This window comes from Sceloporus occidentalis, unplaced genomic scaffold (genome assembly GCF_023333645.1).
Source record: "Sceloporus occidentalis isolate IW3139 unplaced genomic scaffold, rSceOcc1.0.p SCAF_1, whole genome shotgun sequence".
Classification (NCBI taxonomy): Eukaryota; Metazoa; Chordata; class Lepidosauria; order Squamata; family Phrynosomatidae; genus Sceloporus; species Sceloporus occidentalis.
The window spans coordinates 160,737,414-160,760,427 of NW_028316981.1; the positions used below are offsets into that span (position 1 = coordinate 160,737,414).

Below are 23,014 nucleotides of genomic sequence, written 5' to 3' on the forward strand. Positions count from 1 at the left end.
CTGTAGAGCAGGGGTCGGCAACCTCCAGCCCGCGGGCTGGATGCAGCCCGCGGAGGCCTTTGAGCCGGCCACTGGCTCCTCCTGCCGCCGCCGCCGCCGCCACCGGTTGCGGCTTTCCCCCGCTCTGGGCGCCACCATTTTGGGGGGGGGAAATGGCAGCGAAATCTCGCGCAACCTTCCCTGAGGTCACGTGAGATTTCGCCATCATTTTTTTGCCCAAAATGGTGGCAAAATCTCGCGTGACCTTCCAGAGCAAAAAATGGCGGCGAAATCTTGCGCGACCTCAGGGAAGGTCACGCGAGATTTCGCCGCCATTTCCCCCCCTAAATGGTGGCGCCCAGGGCTCTGACGGCGGCAGCCAGCCTCTGGGAGGCCCGTTGCCGTCACTGGGGCCCTCCAGGAGGGCTGCGACGGCGGCAGCAGGCCCCTGGGAGGCCCGCTGCCTTCGCTGGGGCCCTCCAGAAGGGCTGCGACGGCGGCAGCGGGCCCCTGGGAGGCCCATTGCCATCGCTGGGGCCCTCCAGAAGGGCTGCGACGGCGGCAGCGGGCCCCTGGGAGGCCCATTGCCTTCGCTGGGGTCCTCCAGGAGGGCTCCGGTGGCGGCAGCGGGCCCCTGGGAGGCCAGTTGCCGTCGCTGGGGCCCTCCAGGAGGGCTCCGGCGGCGGCAACGGGCCTCTGGCGTCATGGGCCGGCAAAGATGGGGAGGCCTCCAGCGCTGGCGGTCCCTGCCGGCTCTTTCCCGGCCTCTGACAGGGCCTGGGGCCCTGTCAGGGGCCGGCAAAGAGGTGGCCTGGCCCCTGTGGGTGGAAGCTCCGCCCCGGATGGTGGAAGCTCTGCCCCGGCACACGGCCCCGCCCCCGGGGATGGAAGCTCCACCCCCCCAGCTTCGGCCCCCCAGTTGTCTGAGGGACAGAAATCCGGCCCCTGGCTTAAAAAGGTTGCCTACCCCTGCTGTAGAGCAGCTCTACCCAGGCGGCTGCCCTTCAAATGTAAACTCACTCTCCCATCATCCTTAGCCACCATGGCCATCCAGGCTGTGGAATGCTTCCCCAAAAAGCAAAGGCTAGTTAGAACAGATAGAAAAGAGCAGGGATAGGCAACCTTTTTGAGCCGGGGGCCGGGTTGCTGTCCCTCAGACAACTGGGGGGCCCGAAGCCAAAAAATAAATAATTAAATAATTTTGTTTTTTAAATAAATAAATAAATAAATAAATAAATAAATAAGCAAGCAAGCAAGCAAGCAAGCAAGCCGGGACAAATGTAGGACAAAAATTTCAAATGGAGGACACCATTTATTTTTAAAAATGGAGGGCACACTAAAAAATTTGCTGATTTTTAAAAAAATGTTAATATAAATGCATGTTTCGGAGGCTTCTATAGACAATTCCCCCCCTTGCCCGCCGCTTGCCCCCCCTTGCCCGCCTCCTCCTGATAGGCCAAAGGCCCCACGCCCTCACGCGAGAGGCCAAAGGCTCCGGCAGCAATCGGCGGCAGGACCGGGCTGGGGACAGTCCCAAGGCCTTGCCGGGCCGCATCCAGCCCGCGGGCCGCAGGTTGCCTATCTCTGGAAAAGAGTGTGACTAATTCAGGGTAAGGCAGCTTCATAAATTAGCTTACTTGCTGTTCACCGCTATGATCTTTGGAATAGCGGTATATAAATAAAACAAATTATTATTATTATAAAGTCAGCCTTGAAAATTCATGAGACTGAAAGACAAGATAAACTATACCAGTGATGGTGAACCTTTTCGAGGCCGAGTGCCCAAACTGCAACCCAAAACCCACATATTAATTGCAAAGTGCCATGTTCCTCTGGCTTTCTAGTAAAAATCTCTGTGCTGAGGCGACGGCGCATGTGCCCACAGAGAGGGCTCTGAATGCCACCTCTGGCACGCGTGCCATAGGTTCGCCATCACTGAACTATACAAACACACGCACGCGCTCACACACATGCACACACACACACATATATATATTTGGTGATTTCCCCCAGCCATGGACTTTCCTCTCCCTTGAACCTTTTTTAGTCCAAATTTGAAAATCGTTCAAAACTCATCTGTAGGGGCTATTTTTAAAGGGCAAACTTAAGCCAGCAAAGAACAGTACATTAATATAATCAAATGTCATTATTGATTCTTCAGATAAATGCAAGCTAGGAATAAATCCATAGAGACAACACTGCTACCCAAGTGAGGTTCACCCCTACCAAAGTAAGGGATATGACTTTGCTATCATGACCCACTTCAGCCAATACAACCGAAAGTATAAGCTAGGTCACTAGAACAGTCTGCTATTCAGTTCTGCCACCCATATTTTGCAGGAAGAAAACTTAAATCGAGATAAATGACCCACCATGTCAATGAAAAGAGACAAGTGCTTCATAGTTGAAAAGCACCCTTTAATGTAGTCATTTCCAGCTATTGGATTACAACTCCTATCATCTCCTAGTCACTGGCCACACTGATGGCAAGACTGCAAATTTACACCAGGTTGACCTGTAGTGATTTCAAGTTAGCAATTCCTAAGAGCTGCAGTTAGAAAGAACTAAGGATATCTATCAAATGAAATGTTCAGTATGTCATGAAGCTATGATTTTTCATGATCCTATGGGCAGAGGCTACACCAAATGGCAGTTCTATATGTTCATCTGTGGCATAATGTTAATTTATTCAGCATGAATAGTATGATGTATGCTACTATGTGGTTGAGAGGCCATGCTGTAACTAATTTATGAAATATGTAATATAAACAATACAGAATATAACAATTACTTCAAAACTTAATTTAATTTAATTTGCACAAGCAGACGTATGCATGAGTGCTCCCCAGGCTCATACCTACTACTTCCAAAGAGGTCCATGAGGCCTCCTGTGTTCCTGTTCCCCTCCCTCCTTTACCTTAGGAATCACATCAGCAGTATCTAAGGGAGTCCTCTCCTATTTTACCATTTTTTTAAACTTTGGGTATGTAAAAGCAGTGCTACAGAGAGTCCTCTTTTGTTTTCTAGTTGAACTATGCCCACCACTTTCTAGGTCTGTACCTAATGCTCCAAAAGGGACCTATGGGTCCTACTGTTTTCCCACCCACCCTCAGGAATTTTCCCATGTGTACGCGCCTATTTTCCATTCCCTTTTTAATACTCAGGAATCCTAATGGCAATATGTTAGCCCTCTGGTGTCCTTCCAGTTTTTATTTCTGAAATAGCACCTCAGAGATCCCCTTTGTTTTCCAGACTAAAAAAACCAGATGAGTTTTGTTACTAGGAAAATACAGTTGAAATTTCAGCTTGAAATGGGCACTTCAATTAATGTGACAATCAAAACCATACTTCACATGATGTCCCAATTAATTATGGCAGGCCATTGTTTTGCTTATAGGAAATTCCATATTTGGAATATTGACTTGAAAATGGGTGTTGCAAACTGGACAATAAGCAAAAACATACTGTCAGATTTTGAAATGTCTACCACAACTTCCTGATGAGTTAAAGCTGCCCCCAATTTTTCTTCTAGTGAGCACTCTCACATGGAATTTTAACTTGAAATGCAGCACTATAACATGGATAACAACTAAAAACAGTCCAATTCTGAGGCATCCAACATAATATCTCTGTAAGTTATGTCTGGCACAAACATGCAGACATTCTCTTTTATTATTATAGATATGTACATATAGACACCGTATCTTAATGGTCCCAAGGGACTTACACTGCACAGTGCAATGGAGTAAAGGGGTTTCCTTCTAGGTATGCAAATGGATTGTGTTCAAGTAACAATTCAAGACAATCTTCATGCCCTAGAAAAAGGAAGAAAACAGAGAAGAGAAATTATCAGATCACCTTCTACTCCCCAGGAAAATTGTACATCAGAATCAAAAGATCCCTTTGCCTAACCAGACCATTTTTCAAATTCTTCAGGTTCTCTATAAAAACATTAAAAATCTAAGCAACCAATAATCATATATCTTCCAGTTTGCATTAATCAGTCAGGCTACCAGAGAAAGTGTTTTTACATGTCATGAAAAGGTACGAGCCCCATTTTGTCCCCCTCTGTTTGCTGCCTGCAAGCGAGTGAGGGACACAGACTTCAAGTCCGCGAAATCAGAGGGGTGACTGTATATTTGCCTTCTGAATTCTTCAGGGCTAAAGTGCGGGAACAGAAACCAAATTTAAATCCTTTAATGTTATCTTCTTTTAAGTTACGTTTCAGGGATCCCTATAGTTCCTCAGATGAATATCAAGTGATTCTCAATGAGAAATTCAATAATATCAGATGAGCTTTCCTGAAAAGCAACATGTTCATCACAACTGAACTCCCTTTCAATATGGAGTTATAAGAGATAGCTGAGTCTGAGTGAAAATAAACAAGAATAAAGAAGTGCATACATATCAGAAGAGTTCTTAGAACCCTCTGCAAGGTGCTAGGATTCACAGATAGATGAAGCCATGTGAAAAGGATTGCTTGGGCACAAAAACTTTAAAAATTGACATCCGACATGGCAAGTGTCTTATATATTTCTCATACTGTAGCTGTCATCTAACTTTATAGCAAGGTTGTACTGTTAATTGCCTTATTGAATAAACACCTATTTAGATGGCTCTCTTCTGCCAAAGGAATTGTGTAGAAATCGCAGGATTCTTACCACTGTAAGAAGCCCAGTGCATTGGTGAATAGCCACTGTAGTCCACCACAGAGTCCAGAGGGTCAGTAGAGAGCGCTGCCTGCAGCAAGGTCCTCAGGATTTCGGAATGCCCACACACCGAGGCAAAATGGATCGGGGTCCGGCCCTTGAAATCCCGACACAATACAAAGGCATCATGGTCCAGCAGTGCTGCAAGGCAGTCTTCACAGCCAGTCACAGCCTACGACCACAGAACAGGAGGAAGCAAATGGGATAATGTAATATTAAACCCAAGCTCTGTAAAGTAACATGGCAAGCCTAGGATGAGAGTGAAGTATACACCTTTGGTTGCATCTTTAAGTCCACAAAAGAGGTTCAAGTAAGAATTTTTGTTTCAAACATACGGAAAAGACAGAAACAATTGCTGTCAAAGAAATCCCACCTGCAAATATTTATTGGGAGTTGTGGAGAAGATTCTCTACTATTGACCAATAAGCCATATGGACAGGTTGCTTACCTGTAACAGTATTTCTTCGAGTGGTCATCTGCGAATACATACAAATGGGTTTTACTGCGCCTGTGCAGTGCTGTTTGGAAACTTCTGGAATCACTAGGCAAAGTTTACTTTGCAACATATAGAAACTTTTTGGCGGTAACTCCACCCACCCGTTATAAGGCCCCTGCCTTCCCGCTCTTTTTCCCAGTTCCGCAATTTTTCCGCCAAGAAGGCGATGGAAAGAGCCAATAAGAGCAGGACACTGAGGGGAGGACGGGTGGGATTTGTATGTATTTGCAGATGACCACTCGAAGAAATACTGTTACAGGTAAGCAACCTGTCCTTCTTCTTCGTGGTCTCTGCGAATCATACAAATGGGTTTAGACTGACAAGCTTAGGTAAGCAGCGGAGGGAGTGTTCTGAAACCAAAGCTATGGTAAACCAAAGGCATATTTATTGTAACAATAAAACCTTGAACCATAAAAAGAGTCAGTGTTTTGTATGTGCACAAAACTCAACACAGCAATAACATTGCAAAACCTGAGAAGGGGATGTAAGGTCATGCAAGACCAATCCCATCGGAATCGTGCAAACCAACATTCAACAGAATGTAAAAACAGTGGCATTATTTACATAAACCTTGTAAACAATAAACACCAGTAGTGCAATCAATGCAACCCTGAGACCAACACAGCCCTCCCGAAAGCTGCGTCTCGGATGGCCCTGGTGTCCAGCCTATAATGCTTTATGAAAGTCAGAGGTTGAGACCAGACAGCAGCCTTGCAAACATCGTCCAAGGGGATCCCCGACAGGAATGCTGAGGATGCTGAAACAGCCCTTGTGGAATGGGACCGAACCCTGTCAGGGAGAGGTTTACCCAAAAGCTCACAGCAGAGGTGGATGGTACCAGCCACCCATTTGGAGAACCTCTGCGGAGACACAGGCAACCCCTTCTTCGGTCCCAAGTAGCACTGGAAGAGTCTTTCGGACCGACTGGAGGCAGCAGTTCTGTCCAGGTAAAAAGCCAGCGCTCTCCTGACATCGAGCGAGTGCAGGCTTCACTCCGCATCCGAAGTCGGATTGGACGCCAGAGTAGGCAACACAATGTCCTGGCACATGTGGAAAGCAGACACAACCTTGGGCAAGAAAGTAATGTCTGTCCGGAGGACTGACTACCTTGTCCTTGTGAAATCTTAGGAAGGGCTGGTCCCTCCACAAGGCACAGAGTTCGCTCGCACGGCGGGCAGAGGTGATGGCCACAAAAAAGGCGGTTTTCAAAGTCAATAGTCTCAAGTCCGCTGTGGCCATCGGTTCAAAGGGCTTGGATTGGAGGGCGGCCAGCACCGCCTCCAAGCTCCAAGCCAGCGCCGGTACCGACACAGGTGGGTGCAGGTTGGCACATCCCTTAAGGAACTCCTTCACCAAGGGGTCCCTAAAGAAGGAAGCCCTACCCTCAAATTGGTACCTGGAACAAATTGCAGATAAATAGCACTTGATGGATGTGAGGCATAACCCCTCATCCAAAAGCGCCATCAAAAACTCCAGCACCACCTGAGCAGGGGACAAACCCTTTCAATCAAGGAAGAGGCTAAACCTCCTCCACTTCAGGGCATAGGACCGCTGGGTGGAAGGTTTCTGCGCAGCCAGGATCACAGTCCTCACCGCATCCAGCAGTGAGGCTAGGGCTGGATTCTCCAGGCCACCAACAGCAGGTTCTCGATGTCCGGGTGAAGAATCCGGCCGTCCTGGATCGATAGTAGGCCCGGACGGAAGTCGAGGCGGAGGAAGCATCTCTTGGAGAGGTGGAGAAGGGATGCGAACCAGGGCTGCCTCGGCCACCACGGGGTGATCAGGATCGCATCCGATCGGTCCGTTGTCATCTTGGACACCACTCTGATGATGAGGGAAGGGAGGAAAGGCGTAGAGCAGCTCTCCTGTCCAAAGGAAGGCGAACGCGTCTCCGAGGAATCTGTCCATCCACCTTCTGGAGCAGAACTGGGGACAGTGGCTGTTCCATTCGGTTGCGAAGAGGTCAACATGGGGGGTTCCCCACCGATCGAACAGGTCGCTGACTGTCTCCAGATGGAGCCTCCACTCGTGGCACACCAAGGGAGATCTGCTTAGGCGATCCACCAACTCGTTGTCCTCTCCTGGAATGTGAATCGCCTGGAGGAGCACCTGTCTGTGGATGCACCAGTCCCAAATGCGGAGAGTGATCTCGAGCAGAGTCCTGGATCTGGTGCCTTCCTGTTTGTTGATGTAATACAGCACGGTGGTGTTGTCCGTTCTCAGGAGGGCCACCTTGCCTGCGACCGAAGATTCGAATGCCCTCAATGCCTTTTCGACTGCCAGCATCTCCAATGCGTTGATGTGGAAATGCTTGTCCTGGGCGGACCACTTGTCCTTGACAACCAGGTCGAGCAGGTGGGCGCCCCAGCCTTCCAGGGAAGCATCGGTTGTCAAAGTCAATTGAGGCTGAGGTTGGTGGAAGGGCATCCCGATACAGACGATGTGGCAGTCCAGCCACCACCTCAGGGAAGCGGCCACCGGTCTCGGTACCGTGAGCCACTTGGACGGAGGGTCCTCCATCGGAGAGAAGACTGAGAGGAACCAGGACTGCAGGAGTCAGAGGCGAAGCCTTGCCCACGGCGTCACGAACGTTGTGGATACCATGTGGCCCAGGGCTACCTGGACGTCCCTGGCCCTCACCCTCCTGTGGGAGATGCAAGACCTCAGCGATGCTGTCAACGCCTGGAAACGGTCCCAAGGGAGAAAGGCAGAGCATCTTTCGGAGTCGAGGATGGCTCCGATGAACTGGCTGGTCGGTGTAGTGGTACGCGATGGAGCCGACGGCGAAGGCGAGGAATCTCCGGTGGGACTCCCGAATTCCGATGTGGAAGTAGGCATCCTTTAAGTCGACCGTCGCGAACCACAGGTCCTGGTGGAGCAGAGGCAGAATAGAAGCCAAGGTTACCATACGGAACCGGCAGTATTCAAGAAAATAGTTCAGATCTCTCAAGTCCAAGATGGGTCTGATGCCACCATCTGCCTTTGGTACCGTAAAGTACCTGGAAACGAAAGCCCTGGAGTAATGTTCAGGCGATAAAGGGGAAATTGCCCCCTTGTCTAGCAAGGTGCGCACTTCGTCGAGAAGGGTGTCTGAGGGGAGAGTGGACATGAAGGCTCCGGTTGGGGGGAGCTCTTGGAACTCGAGGGCATAACCCCTACGGACGATGTTTAGGACCCACGAGTCCATTGTAATGGAGGCCCAAGTGGTGGCAAAGGGCCTCAGAATGTCCAAAAAGAAAAGGGTGGAAGAGACGAAGCGCGCTGGAACCCTTCAGGCTCTCTTCTTCCCCTGGTCGGTATCCTGCCGGCGGGACTTTCGGTACCGGGGAGGAAAGTTGCGACGGCTAGAGGAGGAGGAAGACTGAGAGGGGTAACGGCGTCTCTGGGAGCCTTGCTGCTGAGACTGCCGGTCCTGCTGGAAGGGCCCCTGTGACTGACTTTAGGGCTGCCACGGACGCTGCCTCTTCCTGAAGGGCGAGATGGAAGCCGACGACATCCCGTGCTTCTTGGCCGCCGCCTTCATCCTCAACTTTCTATTCAGGCATTCATCGGTCTCGGCATGGAAGAGGCCGGTCCCGTCGAGTGGCATGTCCTCAATAGCTGACTTCACGTTGGAGTTGAGGTCCGACTCCCTCAGCCACGCATGTCGGCACAGAGCCATCAATGCCGACATGGCCCATCCCGCACAGTCAGCCACATTCCTGGAGGCAGTGATGAGCCAGCTGCCGATGGAGTGGGCCTCATCACGGATCTCTACCAGGCGCCTCTGGACTTCATCCGGGACGTCCGGTATGAGTGGCGAGATCCCCTCCATTAGGGTCTGGATATAGGCCCCCATGCAGGCGTTATAATTGATGGCCTTGACCGCGAGGGCTGCCGCTGAATAGGCCTTCTTGGCTAGACCATCAACCTTTTTTGCTTCTCAGTCGACTGGCGAAGTAGCCTGCTTGGGGACAAAGCCCTGCTGAGCCCCCTCCACTATCGCCAAGTTCTGTTTGGGGTGGTCGGCCAACCAAGAGCAACTCGACGGGGAGATGCGGTAGAGGGACACGATCCTCTGGGACGATCCTACCAAGGAGGCTGGCGCATCCCACGACCTCCAGATGATGGACTCCAAGGACGGCAGCAGCGGGATGGAGGGCGGTGTGAGCACCCGGCCATGCACCCGACGTTCCACTGGGTCCCGAGCCTCCTCCTCGGGGAAGGAGAGCTCAATGTCCAGGGCCCTTGCCATCTTGATGATGTGGTCGTTGAACGAACGCACATCATCGGTTGGAGAAGATGGCTCAGGATGGTGCATCCGTTGCGGGGACGCCTAGACGGAGGTGTCGTCGTCCGAAGGGTCCCCCGATGGTGACAAGGGCTCCTCCTCCGAGTCGGTGTCCGATGTCAGCGGGCTATCCCGGACCCGGACTCGAGTAGCGGGATGCGTCGGGATCTGTAAGGCCAGTGGCTCCGTCGCAGGATGCTGCGGGGCAGATGTTGAAGCCGTCGGATGCAATGACGGGGGCTTCTCTCCCTGAGGGGCCACAGGACGCAGGTTCAGCCTGGTGAACTCTCGGAAGGCAGCCTCCCTCGGCACTGCCATGTAGTATCTCCCCGTCTCCGAGTCGAAGAACATGTCAGTGTTCTCATCCACTGGTTCGTCGTCATCCGAGTGGAGAGAGAGAGAAGGAGACTGCCTCCGGCCAACTGTCCCTGCATCGGCACGGGCGAAGTCCATCGTCGAAGGCAGCGATGTGTCCAGGACAGGAGCCACATGCAAGGCGGAGGAGTCCTCTGGATGCAATGAGGCTGGCGTGCGAACCTTCTTGGATGGGGAGCGTGGCTTATGGGAAGCGCGCTCGTTCCCCTTGGAGGACATCGCCGACCCACTCTGGTGGGCTTGGACTTCTTGGGCGCGGAGTCCTCAGTCTCCTCCTTGGAGTGCCTCCTCTTTGATGATCGTGGCGTCTCAACCCGATCCTCGGGAAAGAAGGGGTTGTCCGGCAGATCTGAGAGGACAACGGCTCCCACGGACTGCAGCTTAGATGTCTTGCCCCTGTCCTCCGGTGCAGCCTTCCTCGATGTCATCGAGGATGCCCCCGTCTCGGGCAGCTTGGAGGCGTGTCGAGATGCCTTCGACGACGCCTTGGAGGATTGGACCGGCATGGTCAGGACCTCTGCCTCCGCTCGATCCTGCGAGCGCGAGACCTCTGGGGATGGCTTCCTCCCGGACTTCGCCCTGGGCACGGAACCCTCAGTCCCCGATGTTTTGTGGGGGCGCTTGGAGGGCTTGTCGGTGGCACTGGGTTTCTGCGAACCACGGGCCACATCAGTGGTGGTGGACGACTCTGCCATCGGCGGGGCAGACACCATGCTGGACACGCTGGCCCAGGAAGAGAAGGCAGCTGGTGCAGCCGAGGGAGCCGAGGATGGACGCGGATGCCCCTCTTGGACTTTTCCCTGAGTGATGGCCGAAGTCAGCCGGGACTCACGATTCTTCCGAGCCTGGGAAGAGAGGGACTTGCAGAGTGGACAAGCCTTCGGGTCGTGGTCCTTCCCTAGGCGCAGGAGGAGTGCAGATCTTGAATGGGCACCTTGCCTCCGCAAACATCGCACTTCTTGAATGGTGCAGGCATTCTTCTGAAGTCGACAAAGTGAAAGGGAGAGTCCAAAAACGAGGTCAACAAGCCGAAAGTCCGAAGTTACCAGGGGCGGGAGAAAGAGAATGGTCAAGAGACAGTCTGAGGTCAAAAGTGAAAGTGATTCCAATTGCAAGCTAAAGAGAGCGAAGTTCCCTGAAGCAGCTAATGCGGCGGAAAAAAGGAACTGGAGAAAAGAGTGGGAAGGCAGGGGCCTTATAACGGGTGGGCGGAGTTACCGCCAAAAAGTTTCTATATGTTGCAAAGTAAACTTTGCCTAGTGATTCCAGAAGTTTCCGAACAGCACTGCGCAGGCGCAGTAAAACCCATTTGTATGATTCGCAGAGACCACGAAGAAGAAAGTATATGAACCAAAATAGTAAGCTCTGAGACTACAAGCAATTGCAGAGTCTTCCCATAACCTTTTTCTCTTTCCATTTACTGTACGTAATCACTCTCCTCACACAGATTCTGCCTTGGAATGGTCCTGTTTACTGTGTGCAGGTCCCTCACACATTCAAACACAACAATGAAAGTCCATCGTTTGGAATATCTTGGCCAGGGAAGGCAAAGATCTGGAATATACAGTGATTGACCAACTATACCTGAAAATTTGGAATGTTTTAAGCATCTACTTTTTTCCCCAAAAGAAGAGAACTAAAGGACTACTTAAGATATGCCTGACTACCAGAAGGTGTAGCTCTGTATGCCACATGTAAATGTAGAAGCATTTTCCCACTCACCCCCCGGTGCAGTGCAGTCCTGCCTCTCTTATCTGCTGCATCCACCGTGGATCCTTTCTCCAGTAAGAGGTGGACACAATCTACATGGCCGTTCATGATTGCCAACATCAACGGAGTTCTGCAAGGAAAGCAAAAACAGCTCAAGCATCATACAATACAGATGTGATTAAACTCACTCATTCCCATTTTAGAGAGCTTCAGTACATCCAGTGCTATGTTTACTGAAGGAGAGTGTGAAAAGATAGCATCCTGATGATTAGTAAAAGGAGAAGAATGAAAACTAGGACTGAATCTAAGCATTGCTTTAGAAATAAGTTAGAGGTTTTATGGCCAGAATAGGAGTGGCTACACAAGCAGAGTTGAGGTAACAGCCCAGGTTCTAAATATTGTCTAATATATCTGTTGTAACTGAAAGAACAACAGGATTACAGACCCTTACTTGTTATCCTCACTTATATATCATGGCTTTTTATAAAGAACAAATACAATCATCCAAATGTTACTGGATGGCAACTCCCATAATTCCTAACAACTGTCTAGATGTGATCAGTTCAACAGAATGTCTGGGCAGAACGACACAAACCAGGTATAAAGAACAGCAATCCTCTTTATTTTTGTGTGCTTCTTTTCATGTAAAGGAACAAGCTCTCTCTTCTGGGAACCTACATCACAGACTGGCGTTCCACAGCTCAATACATTACAGCACCTAAGTCCAAACTTTGAGTCCAACTAGAGCAGAACCACTAAATCAATTTCTGAATGGTAAGTAAATGCTTATGAAAATCTAACTGATTCAATTAGTCATCTCTATTCTGGGACAAATAAATGGATTTAAACCTGCATATGATGGACCCAATCACCTCTCCTATGGCCATGTAGAAGGCATCAAGCTATTTATGGAAAGTTGTTACAGATTATAAGGATATGTGCTCTGCTCTCCATATTTTATTCAAAAAGGAAGGTATGCTTACATAATCTGAATTGCACAAACTTTACAAACATTCAGATCAAGCAAACGTTGTTGTTAAATGTTATCAACTTCAATTTATGGTGATCCCATGAATGAGAGCCCACCAAATCATCATCAATAGTTCTGCTCAGGTCTTGCAGCCTCAGGGATATGGATTCCTTGATTGTGCCTATCCATCTGGAATGTAGTCTTCTTTTCCTACTACCTTACCAAGCATTGTCTTTTCTAGTTAGTTATATCTTCTCATGTCAAAGTACAACAGTCTCACTTTAGTCCTCTTGGCTTCTAGATAGAATTCAGACTTGATTTGCTCTGCGACACATGTATTTGTCTTTTTTGAAGTGCACAGTATCTGTAGAATTATTATCCAGCAGCACATTTCAAATGAGTTCATTTTCTTCCTATCAGCTTTCTTCACTGTCCAGCTTTCACAACCATTCACAGAAAGTGGAAATACAATGCATTGGACAATCCTAATTTTAGTTTTTGTTGTTGTGCATCTCCAATTCATTTTTGTCTTACGGTGACCCTAAGGCAAACCTATCGTAGGGTTTTCATGGCAAGTTTCTTCAGAGGGAGTTTGCCACTGTCATCTTTTGAGAGTGAGAGAATGTGACTTGCCCAAGGTCATCCAGTAGGTTTTTATGCTTGAGCCACAATTGAACCCTGATCTCCAGAGTCATGGTCAAACTCAATGCTATATCTTTAGACTTCAGGATCTTGTCTAGTTCCTTCATAGCTGCCCTTCCAAGTCCTAGTCTTTTGATTTCTTGATTGCAGTCTCCATTCTGATTAATGACTGAGCCAAGATATGGAAAATCGTGAACTATTTCAGTGTCTTCATTGTCTACTTTAAAGTTACATAACTCATCTGTGGTCATTATTTTTGTTTTGTTTTGTTTTTTAATGTTCAACTATTACCCTATCGTCTTTGAACATTCTGCTTTCACTTCTTCAGTATTCTTTCCAAATGTTTACTGTCTTCTGCTAGTAGCATGCAACAGCAATAGCAGCTTCATTTATATACCACTTCATAGCACACTAAGAAGTCTCTAAGCAGTTTACAACTGTAAGGTAATTGCTCCCGACAAGCTAGGTACTCATTTTAGCGACCTAGGAAAGATGCCAGGGTGAGTTGACCCTGAGCCCCTGGCTGCGATTGAACTCACAGCCTTGTGCCTTGTGAGTGAGTGGCTGCAGTACTGGCTTTTAACCACTGCACCACCAGGGGTCTATAGCATGGTGTTGTCTGCATATCTTAAGTTGTTTTCATGCCTTCTTACTCCAAATCTAATCCTACTTTACATAATCCTGCTTTATGCATGGTGTATTCAGCATACAATTTAAACAGAGTGCTAATAGGCAAGCTTGCCTGACACCCTTGCCAGTTGGAAACCACTCTGCTTGTCTATATGTATTCTGTTCTAACAGTTGCCTTTTCTCCTGAGCACAGATTATGTATTAGAAGAATCAAATGGTGTGGCACATCCATTTCTTTAAGAGTGATCCATAGTTTTTCATGATCTGTACAATCAAGGCTTTGTTGTAATTTATAAATTACAGGCTGATTTTCTTTTGAAATTCTTTGGTGAACTTCATTATCCAACATACATTTGCAATATGTTCCCTGGTGCCTTTTCCTTTCCTGCACCCAGCTTTGTCATCCGGCATTTCTTGCTCCATGTATAGCAGCAGTCCCCAACCTTTGTTGGGCTGCGACCCCCCATTGCGAACGAAAGTCCCGTCCGGTGGCCACCCTGATTGGTTGGGAGGCCAGGAAAGGGCGGGGACTTCTAGCCGCCTACAACCCTTTGCGGCTGGAGGTCCCGCCCCTTCCCGGCCTCCGAACCAATCAGGAAGGCCACTGGCTGGAAGAAGGGGTGGGACTTCCGGCTGCAAAGGCTGATGGAAGCCCCTCCGCCGCCACCTCCTTCTCCTCCTCCATGCCGGCCAGGCCTGCTCTGGCCTGCCATGGCCGCCATCAGAGGAGGTGGGGGAGTCAGCCCCATCCCTGTCCGGCACCCGCAGGAAAAAAGGAAGGAGGCAGCCCCGTCCCTGTGCGGTGCCAGCGCCAGCGCCGGCACCCACAAAAAAAGGAAGAGAAGGCAGCCTCGTCCCCATCTACTTCCCTGTGAGGTTCCTGCACCAGTGCCAGCACCAACAGGGAAGAGGAGGAGGAGGCAGCCCCATCCCCACGTGGTTCCGGTGCCAGCGCCGGCACCCACAGAAAAGAGAAGGAGGATGCAGCCCCGTCCCCTTCCTCGCAGGGTTCCGGCAGCAGTGCCAGCCCCCATGGGAAAAAGGAGGAGGAGGCATCTCCGTCCCCAGTGCCAGCACCCACGGGCACAGGGGGACGCAGGGAGAATCCCAACCTGGCGACCACTGAGAAAGGGTTGATCGACCCCTGAAGGGGTCGCGATGGAACCCCTGATATATAGCAAAAGTCTTTGTTGTAGAACTGTGAGCATCTTTTTACTTGTATGGAAAATTCATGCAATGGTCTTGTAGTTATTGCATTCCTGGTGCCCCCTTTCTTGGGTGATGGAATGTACTCTATATTGAGTGTTTGCAATCTGCTGGCCATTGGTTTGTCTTCCATATTTGCTGACAGAATTTAATTAGAACTACAGTAGATTTTGTATAATGATAGCTATTGTAGCACCTCTGAGACTAACTGAAAGAAAAAAGTTGGCAGCATGAGCTTTTGTAGACTTCAGTCTACTTCCTCAGATTCTGTTTCTGTATACTGAAGCAGTTGTATTGGTAAATTTCTAAAATCAAAGGTTCATCTTCATACGGTTCATCCTCAAATGAATCTGTCACATTTTCATCTTTTATATACAGTAGTTCTTCTGCATATTGTCTCCACCGTCTTTTTAATTCTACTTGGTCATGTAATGTGTTCCCCTGTGAACTGTAGAGCATCCCCACTCTTGGTTTAAATTTCCCTTTGATTTCGCATATCTTGTGGGAGAAGTCTCATTTTTCCTTTTTTTTGTTGTAACCTCCTATTTCTCTGCATTGATTATTATAGTAGTTCGCCTTGTACCTGTGCACAAGTCACTGAATAGCTGCAATCAGGGTTCAGCAAGTGTGCATATTCTTTATCCCTCCTCCCTCCAGTTAGCACACTATATTGTTTTTGCTAGGGTAAGAGGTATAACACCCATCTACCTCAAGCTGAAATCTTGCTCAGTCACTACTTTCTAAGACTTCAGCAAAAGTCTGTGGTTTTTTTAAATCATATTGACTAGAACCATGATCTTCCTTTAAAATGAAAAGAGAGTCTTTGGGGAGCTGAACTCAATACTATAGTATTTACATTCAATAGGGGCTGGGGGTGTTTTTTTATTTGGGCATGTTTGCCCTTCTATTGGTTCATAGCACAAACACAGTCTTGCGTGTGATTATTGGTACTACAATTTAGGATTCCTCCACATAAGGACCTTAGCCCCAAACAAGTTGAAGGATTGGTTTATATAAACCAGTGGAAACTCACTGTCCATGGACATCCATGACATCTGTGATGTCGACTCTCTCCCCACTGTCAATGAGAAGATGTAGGGAATCTGTGTTCCCATAGGCAGCTGAAATAAATTGAAGAGAAACAAAGGGGCAAGTTTAGGCACAAGGTTTCCTCTCAAGCAGTTTCTCAAATAGCTTTTCATATGCAAAAATCCAGTGCATGCACCATATCTGTTTTCAAGAGAAGGAAAGCAAGCATCCCTGAGGAGAGAATGTCATGCTCACCTGCAGCATGTAGGGGTGTCCACTTCTTCTTTTTCTCCTTCACCAGAGCAGAAGCACCATGGCTAGTAAGCACTTCCACACACTCCGTGGAGCCCCTCTCCGTGGCAAGATACAAAGCTGTCCTCCCTTTGTGGTCCCGCACATCCAGGTTCACCAAGGTTTCGGCAAGTGTCTTCAGGGCTTCACAGTGACCGTTATAGGCCTAGAAGCAACACCAACGTTTAGACAGTTTTGCATGTCTTGCTTCCATTTGGCTATAGTGCCAAACATGCTTACTGAAATGTGAAGACCACCAAATTCAATGGGACTTATTTTAGAGTTTTTCCCATCAAACACTACACCAGCACTGCGAAGAAAATAGTTAGATCCAAGTTTATGACAGGTATACTTACAGCTAAGTGCAAAGGGCTGACAGGAATGGTGCTTTCCACATCGTCCAGGCAGTTAAATGACATTTCCAGGAGCTGTAATTAAGAGGAACAACTATACAAAAGCTTCAGCTCTCCTATGTTTCAGATCTCTCAACAGCAAGAAGGCCAGAAAACAATACAGCTTTCCTGTGTAGGAAAGCAATGTTTCACCAAATCACAAATACATTATGGAAGTATCAATCACCTGGTACGTTATGAGTCTGGAAGTGCAGCAGACTATTTCTGACAATCATAACCTTGTGCACATATTCTTGATATGAAATTATCACCTTCCAGGGCATTTTCCCATTATAGCTCAGAGGCACCCTAGAGATGTATTGCTCTGCCATCTCTTTAAAGGCACCTTTAAGCCCAAATGAATTGAAAGACATGATATCATAGAATCATAGAGTTGGAAGAGACCGCACGGGCCATCCAGTCCAACCCCCTGCCATGCTGGAAATCCAATCAAAGCATCCCCAGCAGAGGCCATCTAGCCTCTGCTTAAAGACCTCCAAGGAAGGAGACTCCATTGCACTCCAAGGGAGTTTGTTCCACTGTTGAACAGCGCTTACTGTCAGGAAGTTCTTCCTAATGTTGAGGTGGAATCTCTTTTCCTGTAGCTTGCATCCATTGTTCCGGGTCCTGTTCTCTGGAGCAGCAGAAAACAAGCTTGCTCCCTCCTCAATATGACATCCTTTCAAATATTTAAACAGGGCTATCATATCACCTCTTAACCTTCTCTTCTCCAGGCTAAACATCCCCAGCTCCCTGAGTCGTTCCTCATAGGGCAAGGTTTCCAGACCTTTCACCATTTTAGTCGCCCTCCTTTGGACACGCTCGTTTCTCAATGTCCTGTTTGAATTGTGGTGCCCAGAACTGGACACACTATTCCAGGTGGGGCCTGACCAGAGCAGAATACAGTGGCACTATTACTTCTCTTGATCTAGACACTATACTTTTATTGATGCAGCCTAAAATTGCATTGGCCTTTTTAGCTGCCACATCGCACTGTTGACTCATGTTCAACTTGTGGTCTACTTGGACTCCCAGATCCCTTTCACATATAGTTTCATTCAGCCAGGTGTCCCCCATCCTATATCTGTGTGTGTCATTTTTCTGCCCTAAGTGCAGTACCTTACATTTCTCTGTGTTGAATTTCATTTTGTTAGCTTTGGCCCAGCTTTCTAGTCTATTCAGATCATTTTGAATGTTGATCCTGTCCTCTGGAGTATTAGCTATTCCTCCTAATTTGGTGTCATCTGCAAATTTGATAAGTATGCTCCCAATTCTGTCATCCAGGTCATTGATAAAGATGTTGAATAACACTGGGCCCAGGACAGAGCCCTGTGTGACCCCACTGGTCACTTCTCTCCAGGATGAAAAACAGCCATTGTTGAGTACCCTTTGGGTTCGGCCGGTCAACCAATTACAGATCCATTTAACAGTTACTTTGTCTAGCGCACATTTTACAAGCTTGTTGCAAGAATGTCATGGGAAACCTTGTCAAAGGCCTTACTGAAATCAATATTACCTATTAGAAGTAATGAACCAGTCAATTTTACATATACAGTACCAGATTAATCCCCATGTAGCTTTTAAGACCACTGTTATATCTGTCTCTTCTCCATAGTAAGGCATGTGTTAGTTTCTTGTTTCCTCTATGAACATTTTTGTTACTATGCTATTTGATTGTGTGCTCTGCTCTCCAATTTGTTATTATGTTTACTGTTACTTGTAGTTAGTTTGTTTTAAATATAGTTGTATGTTATTATGGGGAACATTTGCCTTTAAAATGCTCCCAATATTGGAGAAGACTGTTAATTAATATTACTTTGTCTTTTTAAAAGTCCACTTCAGACGTTAAAATGATATACACATACAAAAGTAAACTTCTTTCAAATACAGTTCGAGCCCTTTATGTGTGGGATTGATAACTGTGGTTTCAATTATTCACATCTGTGGGGGGAGTGGGAGGTCTAGGCATCTTGAGGTAATCCATGATGGCTCTATGGTCAACTTCAGTCAGAGATTGACCACAGAGCCAGACTGAAAGACCTCCAGAAGCTTAGAGAAATCTCTCTATGTATCTGGAGGTCCTCCAGGGCGATTCCACGGTCAACCTCTGGCAGAAATACTGCATTTGCCATTATCCATGGTTGTCATTATCCATGGTAAATCTAGGAGGGTATTCCCCACAGATACATTATGGGGGTTGTACTGTATTCAGAAAAAATAACCTTGCAAAGCAAATTTGATATGCACTTAAACATGAAACTGTTTACATGAAACAATGTAAACTTTGTTGACTCATCAGAAAAATGTGAAATGGACCCAAAACATGGGACACACAATTCAGCTAGAACACTGGGAAAAAGCATGGCACAAAAGTCTTAAATTCACAAGTAGCTATAATCTAAAAGGAAAAAAAAACATTATAAGATGTTTACAAGTGGTATTTGGCTCCAGAAAGAATGGCAAAATTCTCAAAAAATACTAATAATCAGTGTTAGAAATGCAAAGAAATTAAAGGTACATTTGATCATATGTAGTGGCTCTGTCCAATAGTTAAAAAAATTGGAGATTGATACATATCTCATAACCCAAACTCTCAGAATTAACTATCACATGACATGATCCCAGGACTATATCTATTAAACATGCTGCATGATTTAGATAAACAAATTAAAAATATATGGGAAAACTATATTATACAGAATAACGGTAGCTTGCTTAGTATTTGCCCAAAAATGGAAAACCGAGGAGACTCTGACAAAAGAGGAATGGCTTATTAAATTATATGAAATGGCATTAATGGATATCTTAACAAATATGATAAATGACAGATTGACCAGCCAATGTATAAAAGAATGGAAAGAATTCAGTCCCTTATGGAAAAACAATATGTAAAAGAATGAGAAGATAGCTTTACTTTTAGTTAGATGAAATAAGAATGCCAGTTCATCATCAGAAAGAAAGGAAGGAAGGAAGGAAGGAAGGAAGGAAGGAAGGGAAGGATAAAAGGTAAGGGAAAAAAGGAGGGGTGTCTCAAAGATTTTGGAAATATGACTATGGATTAACCAAATTGAAAAATAGAAGCAAAATAATTTTTAGAACTAAAAAAAGAAATATTAAGTTACAAGGAAAATAGTACAATTTAATAAGATTTGGAAGGTGGAGAAATCAACTTTATTGATAAAAATTCCCTGAAACCCAAGCATAGAAGTCATATCAATTTTTCTTTTTAAAGAATATAGGAAAATAATTAAAATATAAGGAAGAGAAAGAGAAAGAAACACGAAAAGAGGGATAAAAAAAAGAAGTGTAAGGAAGAAGAAGGAACAGGGGGTGGGATTTTCCCCAAGGATTTAAGTTATATAAGATATTATTAATATTATTATTAGTTAATATTATATAATTATTTTGTAACTGAAATTGGTTTTGATTTTTGTATTTTCAACTTTCCATTACCACAAAAATGGAATATTGTATATATCTGATAAAGAACTTTATATATATATATTGTGCACAATAAAAAGAAGTACCAAAAAATGCTAAAGTATATTCCAAACTAGGAAAAAAAGTGTTTATATGAAAAAATACAACTTTTGTTGACCCATCAGAAAAGTGTTGCATCTTTCACTGCTCAGTTTCCCTTCCAAAACCATGACCCAGTGTTTCCAAAATCAGTTCAAGCTTACCAACTCAAGGTTCTGTCTGTTGCCATAGGCAGCTGCGTAATGGACAGCAGTATATCCCTGCTTGTCCCGGAGAGATGGGTCAGCACCATTATCCAATAAGAACTCTAAACAACTGGAAGAAAGGTGATTAGATTAGACCAGAACCTGAATCCTACATATGCAAGGAGCCTAAAAGCTTCTGCACAAACTCAGTCTTTGCCATGGTTTTGCTATAAAAATGTCCCACAAACATTTGTCGCTGAAAAAAAAAAGCCCTGCCGCTGCCACCACTATGTAACAATACAAAAACACACCACCTGACAGAGTAAGAACAGCTGTAGTCCAAGGCCAGCTCATAATAAAACACTGCTTTCAACCCAAAGAAGACACTACAGCTGGGATAAGAGTAACTCCTGTGTTTTCCCTGCACCAGCCGTGTAAGTCAGTGAAAGGACAACACACATGATATGTAGAAATAGCAATTCTATTTCACTGTCCATGTCAAACTGACATTTGGTCACTTATAAAACGTCCATTCAATAGTCATCAGTCATGAGTAAGAAAAATAAAGAGCAACTCAATTCCAAACACATCATTTAAAGAAAAGGTTTTCTTTTTTATAAAGGTTTTCAAAGTTGAAACAGGAAGAGTAATGAATACCTAATCAGATTAAAGTTCTACAATAGTTTGGCAAAAGCTTGGTGGCTGAATGGTTTCAGGAACAATAACAGGATCCCTGAACCGTGGGTGCTACCCAAGCATAGACATCTACCAGGAAGGTAAAAATTCTTAAAGCATATCCAAACCATGTTAAAAATTCCAAATACTAACTGTGCTATGTTAAATCTAACTTGCCACTAGCTGTTAAAAGTAATTGGGGGGGGGGGGAAGAGGTGACAGATGAGCTCCTGAAGACAGAGGCCAAGCAGAGTTAAGATGAGCTACTCACAAGATTGCCTCCTTCAGTCGTGACTCCTTCAGTGGCTCCTCGTCAGTGTCATGGCTGTTTCCTGAATGAGTCTCAGCTCTGCAAGAGCAGAAACTTAGATCAGTTTTGCCAGGATGCAGAAGGGAGGTTAAAAGCAGATCATGTAACAACCTGCATGCCTTCCAAAGGGTCTTACACTAGGGGACAACAAATTCTATGAAAACAAATTATGAGCGTCTGGAATTCAGAACAAGTTACAACAACATATAGAGCCAAGCCTAATAACACTAATGCATTCTATGCACTTTAGCTACAGATTCACACTAGTGTGATCTGCAAACAAATCCTATATGTCGTGCCAGAAGTCAGGGCTCTCTTTTAGGTTGCATCTGCACTGAAGAATTAATGCAGTTTGACTTCACTTTAACTGCCATGACTCAATGGAATTCTAGGAACTGTAGTTTTGTGAGGCAGTTAAACTTCACTGTCAGGGAGCTCTAGTGCCACAATAAACTACAATTCCCAGAATTTGATAGCACTGATCTATGACAGTTAAACTGGTATGAAACTAGATACAGCCCTAGACTTCATTATTTGTATGCCCTACATCAGTAAGAATAACAAGAAAAAGCCTATAGATATTGAGATTATTTTCTTGACTTGAAAACGTATCATAGTCATACATCAGCTTTAATTTTGGGGAAGTTTCTAGTCTTAGTGAACAAGAAGAAAGTAAAATCATTAGAACCCTGAGCTGATTATAATTTTCAGATCTGTTACAAATTTTTTATTATTATTTTGGCTTCATTTTTAATTTCTAAACATATGAGCTAAGTAGAGCTATAATTCTTACCACTTTATAGTTAGTTTGAGATCATTCTATAGAGGTAAGCGAGAATATGGAAACCAATTACTTCTAACTGCCAATATTCCCAGTTTAGTGCTAAACTGATTCTCTGTCCTAAAATTTAGATGACAGAAAGACTGAGAGTGAGAGAGAAAGAGAGAGAAAATTTCTATTGCAGGTTTTTCTGGTGAGAAAAAGCCCTTACCTGCTGCCGTGCTTGGAAAAATCTGAAAGCCCTTTTCTTACCTCCTGTATGTATCTGAAGCAGCAGCATAATGTAAGGGGGTGCAGCCTTTGCAGTCAGCTTCATTAATACTGGCTCCGGCAGTGACTAGCGTCACCGTACACTGATAGCTGCCATTTGCGGCTGCATAGTGCAAAGGAGTCCTGGTGCAAAAAAGAAGAAAAGGAGGGATAAGGCACTGCTGCTTATTTAACAGATGGTGTACAAAAGACAGCAGCACCAAATTACAAACAACTGTAGCCCATTCAGCAAAGTGGCCAAAAATAAGACTAAAGTAGGGCCAAAAGAAGGCATTCACTCAACAAAAGCCAGTTTGTTAGCAGAATGAAGGAATGGAAGTCTGAACCACACTTATTGTTTATAAAGCAATCCCTATGTAATAAAAATGTTTTTAGTTCTTATGCATTTCATCAGCAAGCAGAAGAAAAAAGTATAATTTATTTCCTTCTTAACTGCACAGCTCCAAAAAGAGCAGCACATGTGTTTGGTAGGGCAAAATAATAATAATAATAAGAAGAAGAAGAAGAAGAAGAAGAAATTTATTTATATCCCGCCTCTCTACAAAATGCAATCGAGGCGGCTTACAAGATTAAAATATACAGTCCAAACCCTCAACACACCCACCCCTTAAAAT

The 23,014-nt window shown here is 45.9% G+C and overlaps 1 protein-coding gene across 1 annotated transcript in view; it reads right to left on the reverse strand.

The window, feature by feature from the left end:
• The window catches only part of ANKRD52 (ankyrin repeat domain 52), an 81,814-nt gene that overhangs the window by 21,576 nt on the left and 37,224 nt on the right, over nucleotides 1-23,014 (reverse strand). Inside the window, exons 14-22 of the mRNA XM_089479330.1 lie at nucleotides 22,383-22,523; nucleotides 21,311-21,388; nucleotides 20,383-20,494; nucleotides 16,664-16,735; nucleotides 16,272-16,473; nucleotides 16,021-16,108; nucleotides 11,552-11,669; nucleotides 4,641-4,860; nucleotides 3,707-3,794 (exon numbers count right to left, since the gene is read on the reverse strand). Coding sequence (XP_089335456.1) covers nucleotides 3,707-3,794; nucleotides 4,641-4,860; nucleotides 11,552-11,669; nucleotides 16,021-16,108; nucleotides 16,272-16,473; nucleotides 16,664-16,735; nucleotides 20,383-20,494; nucleotides 21,311-21,388; nucleotides 22,383-22,523 — 1,119 coding nt within the window. The remainder of the gene's footprint in view (nucleotides 1-3,706; nucleotides 3,795-4,640; nucleotides 4,861-11,551; nucleotides 11,670-16,020; nucleotides 16,109-16,271; nucleotides 16,474-16,663; nucleotides 16,736-20,382; nucleotides 20,495-21,310; nucleotides 21,389-22,382; nucleotides 22,524-23,014) is intronic.